This window comes from Macaca nemestrina, chromosome 11 (genome assembly GCF_043159975.1).
Source record: "Macaca nemestrina isolate mMacNem1 chromosome 11, mMacNem.hap1, whole genome shotgun sequence".
NCBI lineage: Eukaryota > Metazoa > Chordata > Mammalia > Primates > Cercopithecidae > Macaca > Macaca nemestrina.
Genome location: NC_092135.1, coordinates 20,308,697 through 20,320,837, shown reverse-complemented (window position 1 = coordinate 20,320,837; position 12,141 = coordinate 20,308,697). Strand labels below are relative to the sequence as shown.

The 12,141-nt window shown below is 36.3% G+C and overlaps 1 protein-coding gene across 7 annotated transcripts in view; it reads right to left on the bottom strand.

Moving 5' to 3' along the window:
- Nucleotides 1-12,141, bottom strand: part of LOC105492555 (RAB3 GTPase activating protein catalytic subunit 1) — a 109,027-nt gene that overhangs the window by 49,976 nt on the left and 46,910 nt on the right. For all 7 annotated transcript variants that reach the window (XM_011759774.3, XM_011759773.3, XM_011759775.3 and 4 more), the window contains 2 exons: nt 3,960-4,079; nt 1,533-1,698 (listed from right to left, as the gene is read on the bottom strand). In XM_011759774.3, coding sequence (XP_011758076.2) covers nt 1,533-1,698; nt 3,960-4,079 — 286 coding nt within the window. The remainder of the gene's footprint in view (nt 1-1,532; nt 1,699-3,959; nt 4,080-12,141) is intronic.

Here is a 12,141-nt window from a genome sequence, read left to right as displayed (position 1 = left end):
CCTATTTAAAAATAAATTTCAGCAATTTTTTCTTAGAATTCTTTTTCTTTTGAAAATTCTCAAACCTTCAGAAAGGTTGGAAAACTAGTACAATGAACACCCATATGACTTTCACAGAGCTCATAATCATTAACACTTTGCCACACATACACATATATATATTAAGCATATGACATTTTTTTGGCTGAATCTTCTGAAAAAGGTAGGCATTATAACAATTCACCCTTAAATACGTTAGCATGTAATTCCTAAGAACAAGGACATTATTCTATACAACTATAATATAATTATCACACTCAATAAATTTAACATTGATACTATTTTCAATATACAGTCCGTATTAAAATCATCCCAATTGTCCCAATAATGTCCTTACTGACTATTTTGTTTCGATAAAGGATCCAATCAAGAATCATGCATTGCATTTAGCTGTCAGGTCCCATTATCTCCTTAAATCTAAATTGCTTCCAGTCTTTATTTTGCCTATCATCATACTGACCAGTTACTGCTACAAAACAGGGCTCACTTTGGAAATATGTGATTGCTTCCTCATGGTTTGATTTATAGTATGTTAAACATTTTGGCAGGAATGCCACATATGTAATTATATATCAAAATTAATATATTTACTTATAATCAATATACTTCATTATAATATACATATAATCAATATCCTAATCAATATACTTATATATTTAAGTGCTAAAGCTGCCACTATCTCACATAAGTGGCCAAATGCGATTAACAGCCATCACACGACACATGATGTCAGTTTATTAATCAACTGTGAGATAGTGTCATGTTCAGCACTTAACATACTCCAAATTTAAATCAGCATCCTAATAACCTAAGAGTAATATTTCTCTAAGTAGAGGATCCCCTCCACTACTTGGTTATCTAGCTTTCTCTATCTTCTAGAGGTATTCACAAACAGCTCCTCAACTTAAGCCCTAATCAGCCCCATTCCCCCAAGCCCCCCAGAGCAGCACAGGCAAGTCCTCCATAGCTACAGACAGTGTTGTTATAGAATATAAGAATATATTTAGCATGTCCCATTTAGCCCTGCTGCTCTCAGGCCTAGGATATAAGCCAGATTAACCATGAAAATTAAATCAAAGAAAGATTTGAGGGAAAAAATGCAATTCAGAACCCAAAGGGTTTAGACCTTAAGGAGTTCATAGTCAAATGCTTCAAATGCTCAAACAAGCAGCTACCTGAGCCCCATTAAGCTTGGGAGACTGGCAATATTGCCAACAGAGGACAAGGAGTAAAAGATACACGGTCAATAAATGCTAACAGACCGAACAAACAAACAAGTCAGTTGTTGCTTTAGCATTAGTACACTACAAATATAACTGGATATTTTGTTTATTTGAAATTACAAAGTAATTTGTGTAGTCACTTAAAGCTTTCTTCCAAGCAATTACATTATCAATATTATAGAGAACTGTTTCTATATGCTGAAAAAAATGATCAAATCTCTACTTTTATCTGGATCTCGGATAAGACTGATAATATCAATCCCAACTCACGATCTTTGATTTGAAGATATCCAGCAGACCTGATAAGTGAGTGTACTGATTTGGCACTTTTCTAAGATGAACCATTTCGAAGTCAGTTCGTACACCAGGACCTTGACATTCTCCTACATACATTCTTCGCCATTTGTGGTGAATTTGCACGAAGAGTGGCACCTGACTGCAGGACATGATTAAATAGGAATAGAATACAAGCTCATTGAACATTAAACCTGAACCTCAAATTTTTTCCAAATTATTTTAATCTCAAGAATTTAAAAGCACTAAACTGGAAACACAACAAAAACACAGGTTTGTGTTTATAACAAAGACATTCTGAGTTCCTTTTTCTCCCTATACTACTAAACTACAGAAACTATCATCTAGAAGTACTTTGATTAGTCTGAAAAATTGTTTTAGAACAGCCAACTAAAAGTCAGAAAACATCAGAATGAAAACTGTCTTGCATAAAAGTGATTATTTCATATTAGTCTTTCCAAATTAATAATAAAACCTAACTCACAGGTATTAAACAATATAAATTAAGCCAATATTGTGGTGAAATATTTTTCACATCATTTAAAGACAAAGTAGGGCTCCTAAGCACAAGGAGGTTGTGATGTGCCTTACAGAGAAAATACATGTTAATACATGCATTTTCCCAGAAGCGTCGTTCATGCACAAGTTACATCGCTTTTGGCTACAAGTTCAATGTTAATGACTCAACATTGTATATTAAATAAGCTATCTTTAAACAGAAACACACATAAGAGAAGGTTATGTATTAACTGGTTGACAAAAAATGTGGCCAGAAGCTTGAAGGAACCGCATTTCTCCTTGGAGAAATAGGTGAGGAATTGATAACTTAGTGTTGGTGGCAACTTTAAAGCACACAACTACCTTAAATAACAAGAAAGGACTGCACAGATACATCCCCAAGTTAATAATCCTACAGCAGTAACTATTCTAGCAAAATTATTCACTTAGGATACACCACGGAGTACATCCACTAAAATAAATTAATTATTCCCCAGTAGATTTAGAGTATCATAGTCTATTCAATACGCAAATGAAATACAATTCAAAACAGCAGAATAGTGATTAAACAAATTTCATCTTCTTCAATACTTCCAATTAAGAATAGGGTCTAAAGGTACTGAAAATTAACTTTTAAAAAAGTTATTCCAAATAACACACTGAATTATTTCAGGAAGATTACCTTTAGAAATGGCCTCCATTTAGGTTTTACTAGTTTTGTCCTTATATACCAAATTCCAGTATAAAAATATGCAGGTATATTGTTAAAAGAAAAATTTTCTTTTTTTTTTTTTTTTTTTTTTTTTGAGACGGAGTCTCACGCTGTTGCCCAGGCTGGAGTGCAGTGGCACGATCTCGGCTCACTGCAAGCTCCGCCTCCCGGGTTCCCGCCATTCTCCTGCCTCAGCCTCCTGAGTAGCTGGGACTACAGGCGCCCGCCACCGCGCCCGGCTAATTTTTTGTATTTTTAGTAGAGACGGGGTTTCACTGTGGTCTCGATCTCCTGACCTTGTGATCCGCCCGCCTCGGCCTCCCAAAGTGCTGGGATTACAGGCTTGAGCCACCGCGCCCGGCCAAAAGAAAAATTTTCAACTAATTAAACTTAATGGAGTTTAAGGCAGGGCACAGTAGCTTATGCCTAAAATCCTAGCACTCTGGAAGGCTGAGGTGGGCGGATCATCTGAGGTCAGGAGTTTGAGACCAGCCTGGTCAACACAGTGAAACCCCATCTCTACTGAAAATTTAAAAAATAAAAATAAAATCAGCCAAGGGTGGTGCACACCTGTACTCCCAGATACTCGGGAGGCTGAGGCAGAAGAGTCACTTGAACTCAAGATGTGGAGGCTGCAGTGAGCCCAGACCGTGCCACTGCACTCCAGCCTGGGCGACAGAGCAAGACTGTGTCTCAAAAAAATAAATAAATAAATAAAACATTTATTTGAGCAAAGAATGAGTTGAGAATCACATAGTCTTCAGAACCAGTGGAGGTTCAGACAGATCAGCTCTGTAAGGTGGGCAGGCAGCATTTATAGACAGAAAATGGAAGTAAGGTACAGAAACAGCTTGATTGGTTACAGTTCCGAGTTTGCTTTATTTGTGCATGCTCTGATCAGTTGGCCTGTGATTGACTGAACCTAAGCTGCTGTGATTGGCTGGGACTCAGTGAATTGTTCCAAAAGTATACTCCCAAATTAAGCTTTCAGTTTGTACATGAAATAAGTTAGGTAGCAGTTCTTTATACAGGGAGCAGGTACAGAGGTAACCTCAAGACAAATTTAGTTTAACAATATATATGCACTAAGTTCCTAATTACAACAAAAAAGCTAACATTTAATAACTGTTTGCCTTCATAAATTACTGTTAAAAACAGTTTTTTGGTCTAGGTTTTAAAAAACGTCCACTCACCAGCCAGTGTTTCCCAAGGCAATAGAAACAGAACTCAGAAGAAGGTTGCACTTAGATTCGCTGAGAACAGCATCACTGTGTGCCGCGGGAGCAATCACCACGAACTCACGCAGCCCATACCTTAAAAAACAGAATTAACTGCATTAAACAGGGGAAACCTCAGAACAAAAATCCATTACTTGAAAAACACAAAAAAATTTCCCTACAGAAAATTTAACAAGTCAGGTTCAAACTACAGGTGTTTCTTTTGATGGCAACCGAACCTACAAGAACTCAATTTTAAGAAGCACTTCTATCATCCACCTACTAGTTCCCCTCTATTCTTTACAAATTAGAAACAATTAGAAACAATCTGCTGAAATCTAAATTTGATTCGACTAAAATAGGCTCAGATATATTTGCATGCCCATCTCTCTCTCTCTGTCTCTCTCTGTGTGTGTGTGTGTGTGTGTGTGTGAAAGAGAGAGACTTTTTCCGCTTTGCCTACTTTATGTTGTATACTCATGTGTTTACCAACAAGTTGATCACACGGGTGTATTCATAAGACCACTGTAATATTGATGTCACTGTTGCTGCTTGAGAAAAAAGGTCAACAGCTGATTCCTTAAACAACTGTCACAGAATGGCTGGGCTGAGAACGCTGCCCAGAGCCCTGCAGCTGGTGGGAGAGGTGTCTGGTGGGAGAGGTGTGGGTGGGAGAGGTGTCTGATGCCTCGGTCTGCTGCTTCACATCTCTCACTTGAGAGTTTCTTCTGGTTTCATACTGTTTAACCCCTCTGTGCTTTAGCAGCTGTGACCTTGCCTTCATTGCTTCATCCAGTGCAGGTCTGAGTTACTGAAGACACCAAAGTGTTTCTCTTTCAGCTTGAAAACCAGGCAGGTTTACATATGGGTTTCAGTGTATTTGCCTTTGAACCCTTAACTAAACTTTAGCCTTTTGGCTGGTGTTGAATACCTTTAGCTGGGGTGACCTGGGACGGTGCTGCGGTTTACCGTCTCCAGCTCTGGCCTTTCCAGAACCCTTGTGGAGGGCAGTGTCAGCTGCAGGTTTTATCATCATATTGCAGTTTGAGGTCACCACTATTTGGGGGACAAGCTTGCGTCCTGCTGAGGGGCAGGGTTTTCAGCAGAGGGTCAGTGGTGGGGCTGAGCCATTGTGGAGGTGGCCCCAGGGGTTGTATGGCCATGCGCATGGCCATGCTCTAACACACTCCGTGTGGCCTGCTCAGAGTTGGATGCCACCTTTGGGCAAGGTTTACAGTCTATTTTCTGAAGTTTTAAGTATTTTAAGAGGTATTGAGACTAATGAATATAATAGTTCAGTAATTTAAATGTTTATTTTTAATGAAAGCTTTTTTATTAAAAAGAAGCTAATTGACATGGAAATGTCAGTGAAATTTCTTACCTGCAAAGAAAGTGAATATTTTGTATTTAAGTAAACTATAATGAGCACATTTTAAGAATAAAGAAATCTGATATTTGAAAGGAAAAAAAGAAACGATTTGCTGAAATCACAAGGACCATTAAACGATAGTTTTGCCTTCAAAGTTAAGTTTACGAGATAAAAGAAGAAAGCAAGTATTGAAACTTTGCTTTAATGAACTGATACCACTAAGTCTGCAAATGAAGAAGGTTTGACAGATTCCCTAAACTGCAGGAAAATTATCAGCAATGATGTATATGTCCTTTCTAAATGTGAGAACACAGTTTACTAAGTATCCTAATTAAGGAATTCTTGTGTTCTTTTACTCAATAACACATTAAAAAGGGGTAAAAAATTATCATAAAACAGCTTAATCTTGCTATGACATCTACATTAATTAAAACTTCTCATTCAGTTGCCATATCCTTTAAAGTCACAAATTTGCTGCCAAACTTTTATGAAAATATACAGTCAAATTGATTATCTTGTCTACTGAAAATCCCTCTTATTCACTCTTTAATGTATTTATATTTAATATTTTTTGAATCAAGAAAATAACTTATGAGAGATATTACTCATTTGCCTAATTTATTACCTCTGGTATATAAAGAGTTATTAATGCTTATTTTTATAAACATCCTACTCAAGAAATCCCCCAAACAGGAGTAATGATTTAAAAAATTAAGTCTAATTCATAATGTTTATTATTTACATGACAAAAACTTACTTCATTTCCTTACCCTACCTCCACCCTCCTAGCCCTGAAATCAAAATTAGTTATGTAGAGACAGCATAAAATAATGAAAATAATCTAGAGCTTTAAAAACTAAGCTCTAAAGATCTTTGAAAAATAGTTTTCTTTTTTTCAAATGTCCCTGGAAGAAAGAAAACAAAACAAAACAAGTGAACATCCCCCTGTTCCATCCTCTGTACTTGTATAAAATCCCTGTCAACAGTCTCTTGGTTATTCTTCCACAAATGTTCCATTTACCGCATAACCACTCTACCCTCAAATATGATTATACTATTTGTATATACTTTGTAAAGCTTCTTTTCAAAGGACAGTACCCTACTGATCAGGACTTTTATTTCCAGTTTTATGCTGCTGCAACCATACTGCAACTGTCTTTCTACATGTGTATCTCTATAACAAATTTCTAGTGGTTGCTGGATAAAGTAACATTTGCATTTTTACACTGATAGCTGTTCCAACCTTCTTACTATAAACACACACAATGCCACTGTATACAAGCCATGAATAACAAGCCAAACTGAAGTGCAATTTATCTGCAATCTACCTTCTATCCCCTAAGCCTTTCTTTCCTCTTTCTATTGATAAAATATCTCCCTCTCATCCACTCTACTACCATTAGTAAATACCCAAATCCTGACAAGTTATTTAAAGATTTGCCTTGCCAGGTGTGGTGGCTCACACCTGTAATGCCAGTATCTTGGCAGGCCAAGGCAGGAGGATCACTTGAGCTTAGGAGTTCAAGACCAGCCTAGGCAACATAGCAAGACCCACTCTCTATAAAAAATTGTAAAAATTAGTTGGGCATGGTGGAGAGCACCTGTAGTCCCAGCAGCTTGGGAGGCTGATGTGGGATAACAGATTGAGGCGAGAAGGTCAAGGCTGTAGTGAGCCATAATGATACCACTGCACTCCAGCCTGGAAAGCAGAGTGAGACCTCATCTCAAAAAAAAAAAAAAAAAAAAAGATTTACCTCAAATATCACCCCATCACTCTTGATAAATGTACTCTCTTCTTTATGATCTTCAAAATGTCAATATAAGGCATTACTTTTTCCCCAATAGTTCTACTTGAATCCTGAGACTATGTCTTCATCGAAAGTAAACAAACATTAAGTGGGAGGTTTAAAAAAAAAAAAAAGCAAAAATCAACAACAACAAAAAAAAACAACCAACCTGATTTTAAAATGGGCAAAGGACTTGGATCGATGTCACTCAAAAGAAAATATACAAAGGCTGGGAGCGGTGGCCCACAGCTGTAATCCCAGCACTTTGGGAGGCTGAGGCAGGTGGATCATGAAGTCAGGAGATTGAGACCATCCTGGCTAACATGGTGAAACCCCGTCTCTACTAAAAAAATACAAAAAAATTAGGCGGGTGTGGTGGTGGGTGCCTGTAGTCCCAACTACTTGGGAAGCTGAGGCAGGAAAATGGTGTGAACCCAGGAGGCAGAGCTTGCAGTGAGCCGAGATCACACCACTGCACTCCAGCCTGGGCGACAGAGCAAGACCCCATCTCAAAAAAAAAAAAAAAACAGAGAAAAAGAAAAAGAAAAGAAAACATGAAAATGGCAAATAAGCACATGAAAAAATCCTCAATATCACTAATCTTAGAGGAACACAAATCAGATCTACTATGACATACCACCTCATAACCATTAGGATGGCTATTACCAAAGAAACCAACAATAAGTGTTAGCAAGGATGCAGAGAAATTAAAATCCTTGGGCATTGCTGGTAGAAATATAAAACAGCTAAGCAGTATAGATTATTTTTTAAAATGAACACTAGCCATTTGATCCAGAGAAATGAAAACAGAGATTGAAATAGATATTTGTGCACCCATGTCCATAACAGAGTTATTCACAGTAGCCAAAAGGGAGAAACAATCCAAATGTCCATCAACAGATGAATGGATCAATGTGGTATATACATACAATGGAATATTATTTAGCCTTAAAAAGAATAAAATCTGATACATATTGCAACACAGCTGAACTTAGAAGACATTATGCTAGGTGAAATAAAAGCCAGTGAAAAAAGGGCAAATGTTACATGATTCCACTTACATGAGGTACTAAAAGAATCAAAGTCATAGAGAGAAAGTAGAATGCTGGTTCCAGTGGCTAAGAGGGAGAGGAGAGAAGTCATTGTTTAATGGTTACAGAGTTTCAGTATGGGATGATAAAGTTCTGGAGGATAGTGGTTGCACAAAAATGTGAATGTACTCAATACCACTGAACTGTACAGTTAGAAATGGTTAAAATGGCAAATTTTGTTATGGATGTTTCACCACAATAAAAAAGTTAAATATAAAAGAATGAGAAAAAACTAATACACATTTTATAGAATAAGAAATATAAATAGTTAATAAGTCTATTAAGAGATGTTCAATCTCATGATTAAAAAATAAAAATTAAAGAAGATATCACTGTGGCAAAAAATATAAAATACCGATAGACTCCAGTGTTGGCAAGAGTGCTGGGATATGCCACAGGTGGTGATATAAACTTTAAAAGCATTTTTAGGCTGAGATGGGAAGATCGCTTGAGGTCAGAAGTTCAAGACCAGCCTGGGAAACATAGTGAGACCCCATCTCTACAAAAAATTTAAAAATTAGCTTTGCATGGTGGTGTGCACCTGTACTCCTAGCTACTCAGGTGGCTGAGACAGGAGGATCACTTGAGCCCAGGAAGTCGACACTGCAGGGAGTCATGATCACACCACTGCACTCCAGCCTGGTGACAGAGCAAGGCCCTGTCTCTTAATAAAAAATTTAAAAAAAACATTTTTGGAGAGCAAAAGGGCAGAATATATCAATATTTAAAATGGACAAAACTCAAATGAAGTACACATATCTTTATATCTATGCTACAAAACCATTCATACAAATGCAAAAAGGTGTACATACAGTGATATTCACTATAATATTTTAATTCAATTGTAAAAATCTAGAAACAACCTAAATATTTTTCAACAGAGGAATGGCAAAATAATTACGGTTACCACCACCAATACCACCACACACACACATAATAAAGAGATATTCTATATTCACGGATAGGAAGATAATATTATCAAGATATCAGTTCTTTCCAAGTTCATCTACAGATTTAATGCAATCTCAATCAAAATCTCAGCAAGTTGTCATGAGGATATCCACAAACTGATTCTAAAGTTTATAAGCAGAAGCAAAAAAAGACTCAAAGTAGCCAATAAAATATTGAAGAAGAAAGTTGGAGAACTAACACTATCAAACTTCAAGCAATACTATAAAGCTATAGAAATCAATACAGTGTGGTAACGGCAAAAGAACAGACAAATGGAGATCAATGGAACAGAATAGAGAAGCTAGAAATAAACCCACATAAGTATAGTCAACTAATCTCTGAAAAGGAACAGAGGCAATACAATGGAGATAGTCTTTTCAACAAATGGTGCTAGAACAACTGGGCATCCACATGCAAAAAAATTAATCTAGACAGGCTTTACATTCTCCACAAAAACTAACTTAAAATGGATTACAGATCTGAATATAATGAAAAGTTATAAAACTCCTAGAACACAGAATAAAATCTAGATAACTTCGGGTTTGTTGATGACCTTTCAGATGCAACACCAAAGGCACAATCCAGGAAAGAACAACCTGATACGCTAGACTTCATTAAAATTAAAAATTTCTGCTCTGCAAAAGACACTGTCAAGAGAATGAAAGAGACAACCATAGTCTGGGAGAAAATATCTGCAAAAGATTTCAGATAGAGGACTGTTATCTGGAATCTACAGAGAACTCTTAAAACTCAAAAATAAGAACATAATTCAAGTTTAAAAAAAAAAAAAAAGGCCCAAAGGCTTCAACCAGACACCTCACCCAAGAAGATATAAAGATAGCAAACAACTATATGAAAAGATGTTCCATATCACATGTAATCAGGGAAGTGAAATTAAAACAACAGTCAGAGACCACTACATACCTACTAGGGTGAGTTTCATTACTAAATCTTTATAGTTCCTACAATTTCTAGCCCAGTAACTTAAATTTATTAGATCAAATGTATCAACACAAATTAAAATGTCACAATTGCACTTCTTAATAAAAGAACTGTTTCATCTGAATAACAGACTGCATATGTCTACTAAATACTATATTTAAATATAAATGTGTCTTAGCATCCCATCCTCCAAATGAGAAAGGTAGGACAATCAACTATTCATTTTTAGTTTCAGATGCATTTTTCTTTTCTGCACCAATAAAGACCAAAAGTAACAACAACAAAAAGTTAGCCAATATTTGATATATTTGTTGTTACTCTCACATAGGCAAATCATAAAACCATACCACTTACTTTGAATGTTCCCATTCTACAACTCTCACATATATTACTTTAGAAAGAAATAGATTAAGGACCTTTAAAAAAAATGGTATAAAAAAGTTAAATACCTATCACTTACAAAAATACCTGGGAAATTGGAGGTGTTCAAACAACAATTCATTTTTTGAATTTATTTTTAGTAATTTTTTTAGATATTACAATACACATCTTTAATTTATAATGTATTCAGGTTATTCCAGTAAAATCTAGCAATTTTATACAGTATAGCTCCATTCCCTCCCTCTCTTCCTTTGTGCGATATTGTCATATATATTACATATTACATGTATGTTATAAACCCAACAATACAGTGCTGTCACTATTGCTTAAGCAATCTTACGCTTTTTTTTAAAATTATGAGAATATATTTATTGTATTTACTAGAGTATTTCCAATGCTCTTCATTCCTTCCTATGGATTCAAGTTACCCTCTATTTCTTTTAGTATTACTTGTAAGGCAAGGATGAATTCTGTCAATCTTTGTTTACATGACAATGTCATTATTTCACCTTTATTTTTGAAATATAGTTTCACTGGATATAGAATTCTTGGTCAACAATGGTTTCTTTTTCCCCCCTTTCAGAACTTTGTGTCACTGCACTGTCCTCTGGCCTCCATTGTTTCTGATGAGAAGTCAGTCAAGAGTATTGTTCTCTTGTAAATGACAAGTCATTTTTCTCTTGCTGCCTACAAGATTTTCTTTCCATCTAGGGATTCAGCAGGTTGCCCATACTATGTCTGGGGGTGGTTCTCTTTTGTGTTTATCCTACTTAAAATTCACTAAGACTTCTGGTTCTGAGTGTTTTTAATCAAATTTGGAAAATTCTCAGCCATTATTTCTTCAAATTTGTTTTTCTACCACTTTCTTTCTCTTCACCTGGGAGTCCCATTACATGCATGCTTTGGAACACTTGACACTGACCTACAGATCTCAGAGGTTTTGTTCTTTTGTCTTCTCCAAACTTCTTTCTCTGCTCTTCGGACTGGACAATTTCTGTTAATCTTTCAAATCTCCCAACTCTTTCTTCTATCATCTCAGATCTGCTTTTGAGCTCATGTGAAGAAAGTGCATTTCAATTATACTTTTCAACTCTGGAGTTTCCATTTGTTTTTTTTGTTGTTGTTGTTGTTGTTTTGTTTGTTTTGTTTTTTGAGATGGAGTTTCACTCTGCTGCCCAGGCTGGAGTGCCATGGCAGTATCTCAACTTACTGCAGCCTCCCCATCCTGGGTTCAAGTGATTCTCCTACCTCAGCCTCCCGAGTAGCTGGGACTATGGGCTACCCATACCACCACACCCAGCTAATTTTTTTTATTTATTTATTTATTTATTTATTCATTTATTTTTGTATTTTTAGTAGAGACGGGGTTTCACCATGTTGCTCAGGCTAGTCTTGAACTCTTGACCTCGAGTGATCTGCCCACCTCAGCCTCCCAAAGTGGTGGGATTATAGGCATGAGCTACCACACCTGGCCACCATTTGGTTCTTTATTATAGTTTCTATTTATTGAGATTCCTATGTAACTCATTGTTAGTATTTAATTCTTCGAAAACCCTTTCCTTCAATTCTCTCTACATACTTGTAATAAATGTTTTGATGTTATTGCTAAATCTAATATCAAGACCCACTAAGAGCCC